This window comes from Anopheles stephensi, chromosome 2 (assembly GCF_013141755.1).
Source record: "Anopheles stephensi strain Indian chromosome 2, UCI_ANSTEP_V1.0, whole genome shotgun sequence".
NCBI classification, from domain to species: domain Eukaryota; kingdom Metazoa; phylum Arthropoda; class Insecta; order Diptera; family Culicidae; genus Anopheles; species Anopheles stephensi.
The window spans coordinates 2,634,180-2,654,864 of NC_050202.1; the positions used below are offsets into that span (position 1 = coordinate 2,634,180).

A 20,685-nucleotide genomic window follows, 5' to 3' on the forward strand; every position below is an offset into this window, starting at 1 on the left:
CTTGCAAGGTTAGAAACTTCAGCTCCCGGAAACGACCATTCATGAAAACGCAAGAACTGCCTACCACGCTCTCCTTATTGCCCCGTCTCGCTCCTGGTGTCTGGTTTAATTTAATTTCCAATCCCTCCCCATTCAGTGGCACAGTAGCACATACATCAATCAACCGGAGAACTACTAGAAAGAACGAATAACGAATTCACCTGCCGGTCGCCATGTGCTAGCTAGCTAGCTGGTGATGCAAAGCGCTCGTCCCTGCTCAACCCATTGAGTACCCCCGACGACGAGACAATTGATGAATTAAACTTCCATTTGCTATGCCCCCGATGTTCGGCCCCCTTCCCGGGGTAGGTCCTGCCGTAACGCATGCGAACTTGCCAATGTTGCAGCGAAGGAAGTGGAAGTTGTCCTTGCCGTGGTGCTGCAGTCGGTGGGCATCGGTTACCCAACAACAACAAGCCTAGGAGCGCTTCTCTCATTCCTAGGAACACTGCAGCAAGGACGTCCAGTAGGATCTAGTGCAGTTCTGCTGCAGCGGGTTCCCGCTTCCATCTCCCTTGCGCCCTCTTGCTCCGGATATCCTCCCCACTGAGTCAATAGTGTGCTCCTCCGACAACACTACCGATGGAACGAAACGCTAGAATTCCATGAATGAATCCGAAAAACACGACACACAGGCTTTCTCGCTCCCGCTCGGGCCGCTGTTACGCTTGTGTGTGTGTTGCTCCGTCTCGTGGCTGTGGCGTTGGGCTGGGCGAAAGAATTCGTCCTTCAAGGTCTCGCGGATGTCGCTCCCCTGAAGAAGGGTGGTGGTCCTGGCGGGTGAGTCCCTGCGATGTTTATCCCTTGTCATCTCCCTGCTGTCGTTGTTGGAGCCACATGACAGAAGGATCGGTCGGTCGGTCGCTCGGTTGGCGCGCTGTGCGCATGTGCGCCCCAAACGAGGCGATGGTGAGAAAGCTGGCTGGTTCTGTTTTAGTTCCCATTTCACTTCTTCGGAGGCTGCAAGTACCAGTAGCCAATAATTCTACCCATCGCGACGGCTGGGGCCTGGTGCCTGGTACACACACGACTGTTTTGGGTCTGTGTTCTATGTGTGTCTGCAGATTGTTGGAAAGGTGACTATCGGGGGTGTCGAAATTGCATTCTGGACCGATGTCCTCTAGTGCTGTGAGCGTGCTGTGTTTTTGGAACGAATCCAGGACCATGTAGGGCCGTGGAACTAGGTGTATTCGATGGGTTACGTTTTTTTCTCACTCCTCTTCATCGTGCGTGGCGATTGTTGTGCAAGGACACGGACGCTGTAACAGTGGAGCGTTTGATGTTTGGCACTCGTAAAGACTCGACCAAAGTATTCCCGAGTGCCTAACATGTGCATCTTAAGTGTGTCTATTATAAAAGTGCCCGAATATTACAATAGTGTGTTTAGTCTCCCCGGGATGGTATTGCCACAAAAAAACAAAAAAAAACCACATCCTTCGCCGAATGCGCCTGCAGAAGCTCTCCGACTTGACGTCAATAATCGACCTGTGCGTGGGATCAACACGGGGGTTTTTTCGGGGTCGTCTACATCAAACAGCATCCGATGGCGCCCGCCCGCTTATACTGAGAAAGCAAGAACGTTGGGACGCCGCCTCGTCGTGGTACGCTTGGCAAGAACGCCCTCCCAGCATCATCATTCGCACGTCATTGCTTACGCATGATGCGGGCTTCGCCGAGTGGCCGTGTGGGTGATGCAGAACCACCGACTTGCTGACGACGACGGCGTGCACGCAAAATCATTATCCTTTTCGGATGCCGTTTTTTCTTGCGTGAAACTCCTCGCCCACACACCCGCGCTCGGCACCAAGAGCCTTCGAGAGCATCCCTCAAAAACACACGCCTTCGCACATGAGTTCGTCGGGGCACAGTCGGGCGGCATTCCTAGAAAAAGGATTTACGCAATCCAATTCCTCCAAGTTCTAAAAACGCGAACCACCCCGCGTGGGCTGGCGGGCGTACCGTCTCTTCGGAGGCGTATTGGGAGGTGAAGGCGTACATCTTTCGTCATCGAAGGGAGAGCCTGTGCGCTGATAAGATTTTTGGGGCGTTCAGTTGCAATTTGAAAACGGACCGCACCTTGTTCTTGTATCGGGTAGATGGGAACATTCGGTAGGATTAGGTTTTTGGGGGCTCATGTGTGGCTTACTGCGGGAAAATAGGAGCTTTAAGTGACTTGTGTGTGATGTGATGCAACAGTGCTGCAAAAAGATTTTCGAATGGATGCTGCAGTTGGATTCAAACTATTCTTTTCAAAACCTGGAAAGAAGTGTCTTATGGTATTCAACTACAAACAGTTTTTGGAAGTCATCCTCAAAATTGTTGTAAAAGTTGCACTTACTTTTAAATGTCCTTGCTGCCGATTTTAAACAGTTTTTTTGATTAGCCAACTGATCACTCTTGCTGTCACAACTGCGGTCAACTGTCATTACGTTAGGGCGTTACTACACGTTACATTTTAGTGGTTTATTTAAGTGATGCTTTGTAGGTTTTACTTATTGTTCTAACCAGCTCAATATTGGCTCACTTTGTAATGCAATTCGGAAAGCGTATAAGTTTAGAATTATTTAAGAATAAGAATAATTCGACTCACAATTGGTGTTATTTTTCTATTCTCTATTTCTATTTCACTTCTCCCATAATAAATATTGTGATCTTAATTTTCCTACTAATTCAAGTAAAACATGCAACAAAATTGAAAAGTAAAAATATTTTTGAAATAATATTCTGAAAGTCCCTTGCGTCGTGTAAACGCAACTTAACAGCCCTGTTGTGTTCCGGTTCAAATTTCTTATTTCAAAACAAAGCACTTGAAGCGCTTTTTCGCCAAAAAAAAACAAGATTTAGCAAAGGCAATGAAAATGATCATCTATGTTTAAAAAGTACAAGAAACATTGAGGAAATTCTCACCATTTCCAGTCGTTGAGAATCGGTCGGCTCTATGGACTTTCACAGCACTGAACCATACGCTATAAACAGGCTCGCGGTAAAGGCGTGTGCGTGCAAACGCCAGGCTGCCGTAGTGTGCGTACGATTGCTCAAGTGATTCAAAACACAACACCGTTTGTTTCATCTTGGCGTACATCTTTTCATTCATTCTTGTTTCACGCTTCCTTCGCCGAAGGTGTAACGCTCGCCCCGCAGAGCAAAATGCGTTTATGACCGGTTCTTCCGTTCTTCGCGTTCTTTTCCAGTGTAGAGTTTGGTGTAAGTTGTTGCTCGTGCTCGTGGTGGTAGTGTGGAAGCTAGGCATTATGATTCCTCCCGCTAGTGATCAACAATCAAGCCAGTGAGGCATTCGGAGAGTGTAGTGATGAATGGAGTTCTAATCGCTCAGTGAAGGAAGGAACTGATGGCCCTCCAAAACGCCGAAGCACATTCCATCCAGTGACAAGGTTCCGGTTCGAAGCTTTCTCGATATTTTATTGTTTTTCTTGGCCCATCGAGGCAATCCATATCAACTAGTGTAATTCCGTGAGTGTGTGTGCGTGTTGCTATGTATGGGAATGTGTGTACGCGCGCGTTTGTGAATGGCAATAGGGAGGAAGCAAGCAAAACAATGAGAATGCCCACAAACAATCACGCTGGAAAGAAGAAGGTCGTCGTAGAGAGCAGAGATTCGGTACATGTGGATTTATCCGGTTAGAAAAAAGAATACTGAACTCCATTTCATCAAGAAGAAACACCAGCCAGAAACAAATAGACCTCTCCACACAGTGCAGTGGCGAGTAAAGGAAGGGTCGTGCATATAGGGCAGAGGGGGTGGACGAAGAAGAGAAAGTGGTAGACACGAGAAGGAAGCATTGAATTGAAAACAATTTCGTACAATTGTTGCAGCACACAAACGCGAAACGAATCAAGTCACACGCATTAAAAGCTTTTTTTTCCTTCTCTCTCTATCTCTCTCTCGCTCTCTCGCGCTGCTTTATTCACCGCTTTTCTCCTTCGCTTTTTTCTATTGTAACTGTATGGTGGCTTCGTTTCTCATCATCATCATCATCGTCATCGTCGCCGTTCGGTCATCGCCAGCAATGAGTAAGTGAGCGGAAAGATGTCGATGAGATGAGATGAGATGAGCAGGCCGACGGTTCGATCGTGCTCACTCGCTGAGCTATGATCCAACATGCGTTTACTTTGCGTGTGTGCGCGCGCATGTGTGTGGGTTTGTGATTTGGTACGGTGCATTTGTGCAACCGAGGCTCGATCGTGGCGCGTTGCCTGTCATTGATGACGTCATCACTGTAACCCCCCGCGAGAGGGAACGTTCACCCGTTCATTCATGGTTTCTGCTAATCATTATCTCATTATCTCGTTATCTCTCATGTCCCTTTAGATGAATAAAATTAAAACTCGCGGCCGTTGTGATGCAAGTGTAAAAAGATTTGCTAATGTTCTTATTGTGAAAGTGGTTGTGTAGTTAGAGGCAAGCGCACTGAATAATATTGCCCCTGCGAGTGAGCAAGTACGGTGAGCACAAGTGAGTGAGAAATGTGCTGCTTCGATCCGCTGTATCAGCGCATACTGCGATAGACGTGTGCAACGCATCACCAAAAAGGTAAACAAACAAAGTGTCAAAAGTGCGATAAGCGATAATAGAGCAACGAAGGTTTTAAACGGGGGGCCCAGAAACTAAGCGGATAAACTAGAGCGGAAGAAAGGGGGCTCGTAGTCCACACACACGCACACAGCCACGATGCCCGATCACGATATCGAGATGATAACGAGCGAGCAGCTGCATGCTGCACTGCGCAAGTCGCAGAAACACTTCATCATACTGGACTGCCGCAGCTCGCATGAGTACACGGAGAGCCACATCCGGACGGCGGTCAACTTCTCCATACCGTCGATCATGTTGCGCCGGTTCGCGGCCGGCAAGATCGACATAACGTCCACGATCAAGTGCCGCGATCTAAAGGAGCGCATCCTGTCCTGCTACAAGGAGAGCACCTTCGTACTGTACAACAACAGCAACGAGTCGGTGGGCGACGGCGGTGGTGCGGGTGTCGGTGGTGGTTGCCGCGAAGATCTCGTGCTGCTGACCGGCGGTACGGGCCCAACAGCAACGGCCGGTGGTAACAACGATACCACGATTAATGTGTTGCACCGCAAGCTCAAACAAGATGGCTGCCGGGTGGTCTGTCTCGAAGGTAAGCTGCTAACTTTAAGGGACACTTTACACTTTTAGCTTGGGCCCCCGAATAATGACTTCATACAGACAAAGAAAGCAAACCGGATCTGGACCGAAGATGAACTACTCGAAAAGCGTTTAAGCTTCCGTAGCGTTATGAATCACCAAACGGCTCTTTGTGTATAGCATGATTACGGATATGTTGCATCTGGTGTGCATCAGCGTCGTGCTCACTTGCCCACTGTATGTCAGAACCAACCGGAATGTCTTGAACCGTTCCGAGTTTTAGATTAGTCACCGTTTGAATGCCTGCTGCGGTCAGAATGGTAATGCGCGGTACCTAGCTTACAGCTTTGCCATGGCTGTCGTAAAAATAAGTGTGATCAATAGATCCTCGTCTTCCGATCGAGGCTTGGTCCAAAAAAAGAAGACTATTGGACGAGTGTCGTGAGAGCTTAGGACTCTCTTCAATAAATGTCGGGAGATCACTCCGAGCAATAGCTTATCGATCAGCCATGAAAAGTTTTTAATGAAGGATTTTGTCTAGCAATATCCACTCTGTTCTGGAGCTTCTCTTATCCATATGGACGAATGTTCTAAACTTTGCGAACTCCAGGTACGGAACGATAAAGGTGTTTCCTCGTTAGCTTCTGCAGTTTTGTCCAGTGACTAGGGCCGGATTCTCTTTCGTTTTTCTTCGTTTATAGCAAGGGATTTCCATCTTCTTTAACTCAGGAATAACCTTGACAATACAACACAGTTCCTCGACTGTTTAGGCCTTCGGAGCTCTAATTCAACAGATAACTGTGCCAAAATTGAGTCTATACAGAGTAGCTGGAGAATTTGATGAATCACTAGTCCACAGGCGCATCGCATCAGCCTTAAAATCCGTCCTTTTGATACAAGGCAGAAATATCGCATTAAGTACGATCTCGTGAGCGGGATTACATGACACGACTAGTATCGTCTTCATGATGCGTAAACGCGCATCGGAATTTCCCCCGGGTCAACAAATTAAAACAAAGCACTCGGACGCCCATCGTCCTCGCCCCACAACGGGCGAAAGCATTCCGAAAGCGATCGTTAAAGCGAATGTATGCGAGAGGAGGTCCGCCAGACTGCTACAATGATTTTATGGTTTCTTGCCCTCCCGGTATCTGTCGGTGTAGTGCCGCCGTGGTCCAAGCGTTTCCGACGTTTCCGTAATGAGAATCCGTTCGGGCTGGGCGGCGATTTGTACGATACGAGCGAAACGTTTCGTTTCCCCGGTTGCGTTTTGTTGTTCCGCCGGAAATGGTGTCTTTTCGGTTTGTATATTCAATCGTCATCACGAAGACGACTCACCGTTTCCTTCCCTTTACGATTCCGGTGACAGAACGGGGAGGGCCGGTATTTCCGTCCACGCCATGATCGGAAGAACACTTCCTTCCCGTATTAGATTTTGATTTTATTTCGGTAAGCACCACCTCGGCCGGGGTTGTTTTATGTGCTGTGTCGTCCGGAAAACAATTTATATTGTTTCTCACATTCGGTTGGCCTTTCTTGTGCCGTTCCTTCCATTTGACACACATCGTCATTCACGAACTAAATCAATGTAAGACCGTGCGCTCTAGTAGTGCGGAATTGACATATTAGTTGAACTTTGATATCAATGGAAAAGAGCGAAATAAGAGGAGGGACTCGACCATAAACCAACCACTTTAGTGGTGCGTCTTTTGCCTGCTTTTTTTTCGCTCGCTTGTACTTCTTCGCTTCGGTCACACGCAAACGCGGCTGGTTTCATTCATACGACTCCACTGCTGCTGCTCCGTTCGTTTGCCATTCATTTCGCGTTGCGTGCGCGGGTTGGTTGCGCTTCCATTCATGTCGCTTGCGCCCATTCACCCGGTCGCTCGCTTCCTACCCCATCGCTGACTGTGACGCCCCATTGTACAACCCCATCATCAGCTCCGATACGCGGCTCGATAGTATGGGAATTTTGTGTGAGCCAAAAGGAAATCAACGAAACAGCAAACAAAAAAATGGAAGCAATCATTCGAGATCGGGCCAACAGCGGAAGAACCCGGTCTTGTCTTGGGTTTCTGCACCCGCAGTAGGTGGAAGAAGGGGAATGTCACCTTAAGGAAGGGACGGGGGGTTGCCTTTCCGTTACGCGTCAGTCTCTTCTTCCCGATCAAGAGACCCCATTACGCAGTCAGCCGCAGGTCCCCGTCCGCAATTCAAGTGGAGTTTCATTTTTGTGTGTGCCTTTTCTGCCTACTGGTGCGTGTGTGTGTGTGTGTGTGTGTGTAGGCTTCTTCATGACCGTCATTTTTCGAAATCCCGCGTTTCATTCACTGCATGCATGGCTGTGCCAGTGCAGTGCTTTTTCGCCCACCGTTTGTGCAACCACCCATTTTGCGCTTACGTGCAAAGGCAAGGCAGAAACAAAAACGGAAAAACGCGCATACCGGTGTGGTTGACCAGCGATGCGTAATGTGTGCGCAAAGCGGAATGTAGCAGGGGGAGGGGGAGAAAAGGGAAGTGGGAAGACGGATGCAAAGTGGTATGGAAGTTGTGTAGAAAAAAAAGAAGCAAAACCCACACGCTGGAAAGGGGGTTATGAATGGAGTTACACGAACGAATGGTTTGTAGTAAAAGAGTGGTGGGAACCTATGTAAAGGAAGGGGGGTAAGGTAGGTGTGAAGCGGTGGGAAGCAACGATTACAACAGAGCCCACATCCACACACACAGCACACAGACACACATGCATCGAAGCGCGAGAGACACATAATAAGTCATTCATAAATATTCAAAGCAGCCTCTTCCGCGCACAAAACGCCATCCGCTGCGTCTGTAAACCCTGCGATCCGGAGTGTGAGCCTCCGAGCGAGTAGCTCACAAGCAGAAGGAAACCACTTCACGTTGCTATAAGGGGTATTGTTTATGGACACCGGTAAATTTATGAAAAAAAAAAACGACGAACAACGTATTTGAAAAACAACATCTACTCGAGTTGAAGTTAAAAGTGGTAGAGTAGCCCACGCAATGAACAGCGCGTACCTCCCGAACATGGTCTGGTCTGGCCGGGCAATACCGCGTCACGGCCTACTAAAAATATGTATCATTGTTTCTCCTTTTCACGTCTAGCTTGCCTACTGTGGTGGGTTGGTTTGAAATTTCGGAACTGTCAAAACAATGAAACCGTTGGACGCATGCAATGCCCTGCCGGTGGTGAAATGTCGTCCACTTTGCACATTTATTTAGAGGAGTTTTATGAAGCATGATTATAGGCTAGTTTGCTTCATGGAGATGGAGAGCATGTCTTGTGCATAATTAGATTGCGATGTATGTCACGAAAACAGATGCCAGGTCCAAGATTATTATTGAAGCGGAGATTCTCTAACAGTTGGATCTTTCTTACTTTAGACCACCTGGATTCCCTGTCGCGACTGGAATATGTAGGTTGTACAATGACCTCACTACTGTGGAGCGAATAAGTTTGGTTAGAGTACAGTAGGCTAATCATGTACTGAGAATGGAACCGGGCGATCCAATCTACTAAATCATAAAGTAACCAAACAACCGAGCACTCGACCAAGGATAGTTTAACTGGATACTAAAAGCTTCTGAGATCTTGGCTCTACAACCTCTAAAGGGTTTGACTGCCATTTTTTGCTTCCTCGACTGGATTATATTATTAGCAGGATACTTAGTCTAGATATTGATTTCACTCCTGTTATGCCCGTGCAACGATGGTCAGTACTAAACACTGCTTACATATGACAAACCAGCTCAGCTACCAAAATCCTATACCTATTGAGTACTCCAAGAAACTGGATCGTATTGGATTTATTATGTACAAAGTAGTTATGCATTGCAACGGCATAAAGGTGGTCTAAAGCTGCCACTTGTTGGTATCCCACCTTCAAGACCCTGCAGGTGAACGTTATGCGTTTAGAGTCATAACGTGTGACGCCAGTGTCATGTGTCACCCTTAGGCGAATCCGAACCAGTAACGATGTCGATAAACCGTTTGCTTAGAGGCCGATTGTGGAATGATTATTTTTTCTTCTTGTCACCTCGTCATAATATTACAACCCACACAACGCACCAAACCCCAGGGTTCGACCTACCTGTTGTGGTGTCCCGTGTACAGTGGAAATCGGAGTACAACACCCGCGTGACACCGCGCTAGTAACAACCCACTAGCGCTAAAAAATGAATAACGTGCCCGTATGCTAAATAGTGGACGCTCTCAACCAGGCCATCGGTCGGGTAACTTGAAACCAACCTCACACACGGCAACCCCCTGTGCACCCGTGTTGTCACTCGTGGGCAGAAGTTAGCCTTCCCACCGGTGGCCTGCCTCATCGGTGGTGTCATTTGAAATTTCAGTTCGGACTCGGCAGCAGTTCGTGGGTCCGTACCGGTGCGAACGCCGGACAGGAGACACGGCGCAACACACTCCATCTTCAACTCCTTCACGAAACGATCACAATTTCCGCTCCAACTTGGTGTGGCGCGCGGGCAGATATTACATCTGTCCACATGTGACAGAGGCCCAGCCACCGTGGGTCGCGTTTGGTCCGGCTTTTGCCGACGCTCCGCTAATATTTCATTTATCTACCCAGCTAGCGGTTTCCAATACCGTTTTGTTTTTTTTTTTGCCGATGGGATCACTTCCTGTGACAAGATTTGTTTGTCGCGGGAGCTGACGTTGAAGTTGATGTTGAAATTGAAGTGTCAAAATGGTTTGGAAGTTGTTGGCAAAGAATGGAGAGTACTACCTTGTACAGCATACACCGGAGGACCAACAGAGGATTCAGTATGACATCTCTAATCATTCCAGTTGCACCGGGCCCTGCATTATTTAATCAATCAGAATCAGACCCATTACCGACAGCCCCACTGTTAATCAATTCATTCTACAAAATCACCCCAAAGACCTGTTAATTGCTCCACAATAGCTTCCGGCCTGTGTCAAGCGTAAGCAGCGCGCCGCTTGATAAGATTGTGCGTTGCCGGCGCACCCAGGTTCTTTGTCCCGGTGTTTGTATAGAGTACGGATTTCCGGATTGCGCAAACGATGTACTTCCGTTCGCAACATCCTCAACTGATCGTGTTGATTGCGCGACATCTTTATCGGAACGCACCTTCTTTCCTGTTGCGCACGTTTATCAAACCAGCACAGGAAGAGCTCGTGCAGAGAGGCATAGGTGACAATTTGCAGTGTTGAGATATCAATGGAGTAGTAAATATTGATTAGTGTGAGGGCTTCTGGGAGAGGAAGAGATCTCTTATTGCCAAGTGTTTTGACTACTGATGGAGAACCTAAGTTTATAAGAAAGCATGACGTCTTCCAGGCCGCTTTCTGAGGGCGATATCTCGATGACGGGGTAAATTTGGTAAATTCGTTCGTGAATAGGTCCACCGAAGAAGCAATGACACATTTGACGTCATGCCGTCTTATCGAGGGATCGCTGATCGGTTTGACCGTTGTTTGCTGCCGTTTGTGGCTCTTCACAAGCCGAGAAAACCCTCGTGCACTCGGCTCTCTCTTGAGTGGTGACGGAAGGTGACGTTTAGATTTTGTACCGCGATTGAACCCGACTCGGACTCGGACTCCAAGCAAAGAGTCGCCGTCCCATCGTCATCATCATCATGCTCAACGTGCGTCCTCTATCGGGGAATGGACTTTTGGGGTATTATTTATAACTTCCTTATCATGGCGCGTCTGCTGCTGCTGCTCGTGCACGGGGTGAATCAGGGATTTGGGATTTGTTTTTCTTTACCCGTTCGAAACGGAAAGGGGTTTGTTTGTGGCCTGCCTGGTCGCATCGCGTTGTTTGGAGTGAAAATAGAGATTTTCTAACTAATTAAAAGCGGGAAGCAATAAATTTTAAACGATTTAATGTCCCATTTCGCATCCGCCGAATCCACGGACGGTGATGGTAATTTTTTTTCTTTCTCTTTGGGTTTCAAAAGTATCATATTTCGGTGAACTGAACTCAACTGTCAATTGCTTCATTACTACATCTGTCAAGTGTCACTTTTCAATATCATCAAAATGCCATCACACCACCAACAAACACCGAAGATCAGTCGTTCAAGATCTCGTTTGAAAATTGATTCGATTAGCGACGCCTCACCCCACCCCCTCGTGGGACACCCTTCCTCTGCACACCCTTATCTTGCACACCCTCGCAGAAGCACTTGTTGCCGTTTATAGTGCACCACCACCCTCTGTGTGTAGGTGAGATGACATTAGCTTCGAGAAACAATTCAGAGAAAAAAAACACACAAATCCGCTTCACCATCATCGATACAACCCCTAAAACGTGATTTCATCGGATGTGAACTTCAAAATGGTGATGATATTGAATGAATATCGTGCCGTTGACAGACCGACAGCGAGGGTGAATGAGAGAGATGTCGAGTGAGAGAGAAAGAGAGAAGAAGAAAGAAAGAACGCTTTTATTTGACATTTGTGTGTGTGTTGAGTATGGGTTTGAGTGAGTGTGAGAAAGGGAGAGAGCACGAGAGCACGCGTGAAGAAACAGTGTCGGTAGAGAAAAGCATGAATGAAATTCGACACACTGAAATACATCAGCCATCCCCGTCTGCCCCACTATCTCACGCCGTTCCCTTTTTGACGACCTTCCCGTCATCCTGTCACAACCTTCCACATCCTTGCCGCAGCCCTTTAGGGTTCATCCGGTGGATTGTCACTTTTTTTTCTTTCGGCTCTCTGTCTCTCTTTCGCTCTCACGCGCTCTTCGTATGCTTCGTCACCTCGCGGCAACAAGCGCGGATTTTACCAACACAAACACACATGCATCCACGCTTTTTCAATAAAACAAGATGACGCGCAGGCGCGTCGTTCTCTCACGTTGTGTGTGTGTATAATGAGGTTTTTTAATAGTTGGCCGCTTCGCGTTCCGTTGCTATAGTAGCTCCCTCTCTCCCCCTTCGCCCCTTTTCACCTCTCTCTTCCTATGCATCGTCATCAACATCATCTTCGAAGGGGTGGGGAGTTGTCATGATAGTGGGGCGCGAGACGTGAGACGCCAAAACCGTCATCGATGAATGGAAGAAGAATCAACCGGATGCGAACGCGACAATCACCTTCGATAAACGGAAAACACCCCATTCCCTCGCTCCTTCTCACCCCTCCATCCGTCACTATCCTGCTCCCTCTCATGAGGATGGACAATACTTGTTCTCAGCACAAATCAAAATCAGCAGAATCAATGTAACAACGGCCGGCTTTGGTGGTGTTAGTGGGTTTTTTTTTCTCCATTCATTCTAACTATCATCAACTATCCGGTATTGTGTGTTGGTGATGATTTGATTGTAACCCACCAACGATGTGTGTGTGTGTGTTTTAGTGAGACAGAATAAAACTGTCGGAATGTGTTTAGCACGTTCTCGGCAAACGCGAGGACGGTGGCTGGATTTAAATTCCATAAACTTAAGTCTGTAGCATTTAATTACACACTTTTTTCTCTTTGCTCTTCTCTGTATTACCGGAGTTAAGTCAAATTTCTGTGAGCCTGGAGCCTGAAGACGACTTTTCTAGAGATCAATTGTTGGAGAGATCTAGGAGCTTAGGTTCTTGATCTTCTGACTGTGATAACTTCAATTTAAACTTTAAAGACCATATTTTGGGACGATCCGATGGCCGAGTGGTAATGGTATCGACCTTTAAATGCCTGGACCAAGAAGCGAATCTCGTCTAATTGGTTCCCCGTAGCCAAGCCAAGAAGAAGAAAAAGAAAAAGGAATTTTAGGACATTAAAATATTAACAAATAGTCACAACAACTCTTGAAATTCTTCAAATAAATAGTAGATCCCTATTGATAGTTGTTTCTAATAACCTGGACCTCAACGGAAAGATCAGATCAGAAATTTAGTTTAAATAAGCGACTCCTATCCACTACTTGTTCGGTTTGTACATATGGCATTACACAATTAGATTTCAACGTGTCGGATCGGCGCTTGATCGACTTCTCGACACCCAATCGATCAAGCGATCATGTGCAGCGTGTGTGTGTTTGTGGGTTTGAAGAGAACATCGAACACCGATCGATGAAAGATGGAACCGAACCCCAAGCCGGAGAGGCCATGTGTACACCCCAACTGCAGGAGGTGAAAGTTTACACTCAAACACACACGCACACACGAATTTTCTTCCCTGTGCTACCACCCACACACACACACGTAGGGGTTGGGGAAAGGTTTTTCTTCCAAGGTCGGTCATTTATCTCGCTTTCGCTTGCGCGCAGCAACAAATCCGTTCCGACAAATCTCGCCGTGTATATCGTGCGCGCCATGTGTTTCAAGCAAAAAGGGTTGCTTTCTGACATGGAAGCATGGAAATGGTCGAGGAAGAGAAAAACACGCACGTGAAAGAAAGAAACTAGCTAACGTGCGAGATTGTTTACAGAGAGAAGGAGCAAGATTTTTGGGCGGCAATCGTTACGGCTTCGTCAAATGGCGGAGGTTCCTTCCAATGAACGATGAACTGTCCCAACGCTCTCCCTCGCTGTACGATTCCCGACACGGCTACCCGTGTGTTCTGCTTCATTGGATTCATCCGGTCCCAGCTCAACCGAGTTCGAATCGTCGGTCGCCTGGGTGGTGGTTGTGGCCATTCCTTTCCGTTGGGCCGGAGACGGAGTGAGTTGCCCGTTCCTGCCCGTAGCGTTTGTAACATTTCCTTTTGCGTTTGCACTTTGTTTGATTAATTAATTTTGCGGCTGGCCCGGCCCAGGCAGCACCACCCGAACCCTCCGTCAGCTTTCTGGGTTGTGTTCCCCCGAGAAGCAATGTCGACATTTTATTCCGACGATGATTTATAACGGTTTTGTTTAGTTTGTTTTAAACAACCGTAAACAAAGTATGCCTCCCAATGTTAAGGCCGTACGGTCGGTGATACACGATATTGGATAGCCGAACCCCGAACGATGGCCCCGTCGAGCCAACACAGCAATGAAGGAGTAAAACACACATGCCCCATTCTGAACACGATTCAATAAGAAAATCATATGGTTGCGTTTCCGCTGCGGCAGTTATTCCCACACCAGCACAACCGGCAGCAGCATCATCACCATGGCTGGCTGGCAGCGCGGCATCGTCATCATCTTTTCTTGGCTTTTGATTTCTTTTCCCCCACCTCCTCTCTCTCACTCTCTCTCGCTGACCCCGCCCCGACCAGATTCCCAGCACACAAACGCGAAGGCCATTCATGTGTTGTCAACGGAAACACACACGCACACGGAGAATAAGAGACCTTTCCCTTACCTTGCTCCGCTGGCTCTGCTGTCTTCTAATTTCCATTTCCAACTTCCGGCTGTGAAAACGAACCAAGCTCGACGTGAGTGGCCGTTTGGGAATTGGGAATCGTATGGTACAACCGGAAGCAACAGCAAGACAAGCAAGACGATGTGTGAAGAAGCAGAAGCAGTTAAAAAACACACACAGGAGTGAATAGAATGATTAGTTATACAATTTGGTTCTTCCGTTCTTATTGTGTTTGTTCCTTTGGTTCGTCTTTATTTCTTGTTTGCTTGAATTTGTTTGTTCCCTGTTTTATAACGCATCATAGTGTTTTTTATGTTTTTTTGTCTGTTTTTAAATTTTTATTTCTACCTGTGTTATTGCTTTGTCAGCTCTAATTTGTTCACATCGCTTTTTCCTTTATTCTGTTCTTCTTGTGCGCACTCGCTCTGAATAATTTAACTTACTTGTTGATTTTTGCATTTACCAGTTCTTTATTTTCTATTCTCTATTTTCTTCTTAGCTCTAGTTTGTCTCTTTTTTTGTTTCTAATTTTCTATATTAATTTTTTTATTTCTTACTGTACATCTCTGTTTCTTATTTTTATATGATTTATTGTGTTGATTTAAAATATTTTTATAGTTCAATTGTTTGCTATCATTCCATCCTTTCATCTCTGTCTTTTGCTTTTTTCTACGTTTTCCTGAAGATTAGAACTAGTTTTTTTTTTCAAATTACCATTCATTTTTTTCTGTCTAAAACTTTAATTACTCTTCATCATTTTTCTATCTTGCCATCTTATTAATTTTCTAAATTTTGTGCCATATTCATTTTATCCTCCTTTTTCCCTCCTTTCTGCAAATTTTAATTAGATGATGAAGCAACATCACTCCCCGGTTCCGGTTCCGTTTTTCTTAATCATATCCCTTTTCCCTGTAATTATGTCGTTCAAAAATGGAAATCAGAGCCCCGTTTCCCAGGGGTTTGCTGACCTTGTTTCCCGGAAGCAGTCCTCTGTTTGACGACAGAGCAAACGCACGGCCGCGGCAAGGACATTATCATACTCGCTCGCTCGATCGACCGCTCGTTCTCTTGCCCGAAATCTTAAAGGAAAAAAAAGTATGTCCTCGATGTGACGCGTGCTGATTTGTTGTTTGTTGCGTGTGTTCCCTCCGTTGCCCTGTGAGTGAGTGGATTCGATTGAACACACAATAAAAACGAGCGAATAGCCGTACGCTGAGCCTGGTAGCGCGTAACGTTCTCGGTTGCCAATTTCCATGGATTCTATTTCGATTGCATGGAATTTTCCATTCGCTTCATCCATCCATCCATCCACCCACCCACCATGATTCCGGGAAGATAAACTTGCGTTTTTTCCTGCAAACTGTGTGGTGGGCTGCCCCGGGCTGCGGGGTGGCGTGTGTTGCTGTTCGGGAGCTTTCTTTTTCGGCCGCCGGCGTACCGTGTTTTGCTACTACCCAGAAATAGGTGTTTGGTTATTGTAGGTAACCCATGCAAAGCAGTATCGGAGCAGCCTTTTTGTATTCTATGTTGATATAAGGAGAAATTTTACAAAATTCAATTATAACGTAACATTTTCGGTTCAATTCAGCTCAATTCTAATTAAATTTGTGGTTTCATGTATTCGCACAACGCATTTGTCCCCCTCTTTTCCCTCTGCAAAATGGCACAATTTTAGGCGTAACGTTAATTCTTTGAAATGGAAAATTCAGCCCACTTTCCACCAAAAACCCCACCCGCGTGTATGTAACGAGACACAATCGATCATAGGACGGGCGGGCGGGCGAGCTATACTACCTACACCTTCACGAGACCGATAACACCAACGCAAATGGGCGGCCAGATGTCGATGTTATGAATCATCCTACGTCCTTTCGGCGCAGATACGTTCATCGAATGTTCGGTCGTCACGATTTCGTTTTTGGCAATCAAGCACAGCACAGTTGTTTTAATAATTTTAAAATAGCTCCATCCTACCGAGATAATTATTTTGTCGACCGCATTGCATACTTTAAGGCGACTTACGCTCGGGAAGCATTTTTCGCTTTAGAAACTATGTATAGGAGAGTTCTCAGTCAATGGAAATGGAAAATCTTTGTTCCCGTGTGCCCACACCGAACCGAGCGATATCTGCTTGTGCTAATAAAGTTCACATTATGTCCTCCAAAAATTGCTCGAATTCTAGGAGCAAAGCACAAGAACGAAAGCGGTGAGAGAGAAAGAGAGAGAGCGAGCGAGCGTTACACACCCAAAGCGGGGTTGTTCTTCTGTGGACTGGAGGAAAAGGGAACAGATGCAGGTGTGCAATGAGGAGAAATATCTGTGCTTTCGCTTTCTCTTCCATGCTTTTTGTGTGTGTGTGTGTGTGTTCCACTCAACGAGAAAAGTGAGCGCGTGGGCGCACGCTGGAATTGGATGGAAAACTACCCAAAATCGATGATAGCAATGATCATGATGATGACGGCGAAGATGAGAAACACGCCAAAACTTCTTGTGCTTTCCCTTTCCTCTCTCTCCTTCTCTCTCTCTTTCACTCTCGCCCCCTCGGTCTTAGTATATTCTGCACCTTGGTGGAGGCGCCCGGTAGGTTGTCCTTTACGTCGGTTCTGACAGCCGTTTGCGGGCTGTTTTGCTGGCTTGCGTGGGAGCCACCGACGCCGTCGTCGTCGTCGTCGTTGTTGAAAAGCGTGGGCGTACGCATCAGCTCACTTAGCACTGGTTCGGTTGGCGCGTTGTTTTTGATGCTTCTACTGCCCGCCCTTAGCTGCGGTCGCTCGGTGTATAGTATGGCTGTGCGCGTGGTAGTGGTTATTTTCCGCCACTCCAAATCCTTGTTCGTTGAGCTTCGGGCAGCTAGCAAAAAAAAAAATCAAATGGAAGCATTATCCTCTCGCCAGGTTCGGGCGGTATTTTTGCGGAGGTGGCTTTTGGCACAGAAAAAGAAACGTCCTCCGCAATCTGTCCAACGCATCCCGGAGCTTTACGACACTGGCTGGCTGGCTGGCTGGCTGCCTGGCGGGAGTAGAGTGTAGGGCGAGCCACGATAAATGCAGGCGAGTGTGTAGGCGTCGTGAGACTTTTTTCTAAGGTAACGCACAGGTCGGCTTTTCCTTGTGACACACACACACGCACCGGTTTACCGAAAATCACAAAATAAATCGAGCTGGCGTCAACAGACACCGAGCGGTAAAGATTTTTTTTCACTCTCTCTCTCGAAGGAGACCTCTCCCTTATTAAGATCTGAGCCTGGTGGCGATATTTTTGCTGCTGCTGGAAGTGATGTGGACATTTTTTGTTGTAATGTGGACCGTTGGCACAGGTTAATATTGCGAGGACGGGCTTGGGTAACGAAAGAAAGGCGACAAGAAATGGCTAGCTGCTGCCCACCAGAATGGCTAAACCAGAAAACCTCAGGCCACGGATCATACGCTCCATTCTTTGATTTCAATTTTCACGTAGGAGGACAATTGGACGTGTGTACAAGGCACTCGGGATCAGCTTTGTGCCTCAGCTATTTTTTTTTGTTTGCTGGAAAAAGGTCCGTAAATCTGTCCTCTGCATACAATTGGGATTTAAATTGTTTTGGAAATGGTCTTTTAAGGTACTGGAGGCTGGCAAAGAGAACCGATTGGGTAATCCTGTGCGGTTGTCACCAAGATGCTGAAGTAATGCATGTGGCGATAATAATTTTTTGAAAACTTTAAAGCGGACGCCTGGTACTTCACAACACGCAACTGGCTGCGTACGTGATTGTACTAAATTGTATTGAATTTAAGAGAGAGTCTCATCTATTATTTGTTTCATCCAACAAAAAAAGGGTTCCATCACAGTATCTCTTACCAGCATATCGATATCGACAAGCTTTTGTCGAATGTCAATTTCCATTTTCGCGCAACCCACGAGCGTGAAGCTTTCACAGCTGCGCTGACGTCACGGACGTGTGACGTAATTCTAGGCAAGCTTCGCCACCGAAAAATGACGCTATAACTACACGCGTTCTTAAGCATCGCCTTACGCTTCACGCCCGAGCGCATTCTTTCCGTTCTGACGAATCTGTCGTTCTTTGTTCGCCTTGGAAAGGTGGAGGAAAATGTATGAAAATGAACCACTTAAGAACGTTAGAGGGCATTTTTAGTGCTCAGCGTTGCTCGTGGTCGTGTGTGTTTGTGTGTGTGTGTGAAATTAGTTTTACTATGGTGGATGCCTTTGTTTCCTTTAAGGGCAGCTGGTAGCGGCCGTGTAGCACATAGAACCTTCATTGTCTTCGTTTCGGTTCGCTTGTGTCGGAATGCTATTTCCTGCTATCGGACGATGATTTCCGACCAGCCGATGTTTGGCTGTCGACGTCTGTCTTAAAGAGTGGCTTTTTCTTCGAAAACATCACCTTTACCCGAGTCTAACCTTATCGTAAGAAATGAAATGGTGAAATTGATTAGAAATCATTACACACTGGCTTGCCCTTTAAAAACCCACCTTATACTTTCTTTAATCAAGCAAAGTTGGATAGCGCTGGTGGGGCAATGTTTCATTGTTCCAACTACATCTGTCATGTCTGGTGCGCGTGTTCATCCGCCGTCAGCGAGGCCCGCTTGCGTGCCGACAGCACATTAAGAAAACATTGTTTAATCCAAGTGGATATGGGCAGCACGCGATAGTGTTTGACGCCCGAGAACGGCGGCCACGGGTATCCACCGGCTTTAACCTTTAGCGTGGCACACCATGCGTGATGAAAGTGTTCGCTACGTTCCGGTACGAGCACCACTACCATGCTTTTATGAATTACCATGTGCAAAATGCCATTAAAGGTGGTGTGTGCTGCTTCGTAGCCATTCATTCGCTGGGTTGTGCGGAATCGAACGATCGTTTCGTTGTTTCAAACTTCTCAAGAACTTCTCGATCGATTTTTCTATTAAAATTGAAATAAGAACCCAAAATCTGCTTTATGATGAGAACCACCAGTCGCACCAATTCATTCATAGTTTTCGCTCCTTTCACCGTTTATTCATGCCTATTTTCTAAATGAATTTAAAAAAATCCACCTTTCATTCACACACTCGTGTTATGATGTTTCGTACAGAGGGGGGTTGGTTGTTCGCTATTCTTCTGCTGCTGGCCTCTATGTCGTAATCTATATTCCATTTCCCAAAAAAAAAGCCCCCCTCGCTCGCTCTCTCTCGCTCTCACTCTCCACCCCACGAGTTTCACCGCTCCCTCGCCCGAAGCAGTTTGTGTGCGCACCTTTTAGTGCGAGCAGAAATCGATCCACAACAATTTTCTGAATGAATCCCACGCGATAATTTTTGCCTTGCCAGCAGCAGCAGCCCCTTCCGTTCGGGCATGCGCAACGGCAGTCGCTTGCCCAGCAGGAACATTGTGTAAGGGCGTTTTAACCTCCCCTCCCAGTACGACCCTCTCCAGCCACATCACTTCCCTTTCCGAAAGCCAGAGCGTTAGAGAGGGAGAAAGCAGCGTAAAAATTATCTTTTTCAATGAACCGCCATGTGGCGCACGACGGTGTCTCTTGGGGTCGGGAGATTTTCGATGAGTGGCACTTGTCTAATACTAGGGACCAGAAACTCGATTTGTTGATCTGTTTTTGTATGTGTGTCTGTTTTTGATGATGGATCGTATGTGTGCTCCAGGCGGATAGCTGATCAGTGACAAATTATTGAAGGATGTCCACCCTTCGCTTCTGCTGGATGATGATTCATGGTGATTGATTGTAAATAAATTATCGGTTGTTTCATATTTTCTTAAGTGGGAGAGGAGAGCGTGAGAGAGATGAAGCGACACCTATTCCAGCTAGTAAATAATATAGCGAGCCGTTAAGAGGCCATTTTAGATCAACGACACCATTAGGCCACCATCACCATGCACCGGCACGAGACACGTATGATGAGTAAAATACCGTTCCGAAAGTGTTTCTGTGAGACACGTGTGTGTGTGGGTGTGTGGGTGCACAGCGCGGGACTCCATTTTTACGAGAAACACAAAAGGAAGCACGAGAAAAAAAAAGCGCCCGGGCAAAGAGGCAAAAGCACGCGCCACTGACTCGCCGACTCGGCGAAGAAGAAATGGAGCAATAAAAAGCTTATGAATGAAACGACACCCACGCAGACAGCAAGCAGCCGGCTCTTGAGCCGTTCTCCACCGTGTCTCGCCGTGGTACTCCGGGCTTCGGTCCCTTCCGGTGCTCCGTGTCGGGGATGCCCGTGCGCTGGGTGGTTGTAATTTGCAC

The 20,685-nt window shown here is 46.9% G+C and overlaps 1 protein-coding gene across 6 annotated transcripts in view; it reads left to right on the plus strand.

Moving 5' to 3' along the window:
* Window positions 1–968: 968 nt before the first annotated feature.
* LOC118504791 (dual specificity protein phosphatase Mpk3) overlaps window positions 969–20,685 on the plus strand; it is a 30,155-nt gene continuing 10,438 nt past the window's right edge. Inside the window, exons 1-2 of one of the 6 annotated variants that reach the window (XM_036039761.1) lie at window positions 969–1,115; window positions 4,370–5,183. In XM_036039761.1, the coding sequence (XP_035895654.1) occupies window positions 4,730–5,183 (454 nt within the window). In that variant the 5' untranslated portion in view covers window positions 969–1,115; window positions 4,370–4,729. Of the gene's footprint in view, window positions 1,116–3,096; window positions 3,244–3,292; window positions 3,438–3,461; window positions 3,678–4,369; window positions 5,184–20,685 lie in introns of those variants that run through there. The other 5 variants (XM_036039760.1, XM_036039762.1, XM_036039763.1 and 2 more) reach the window with 5 other exon arrangements.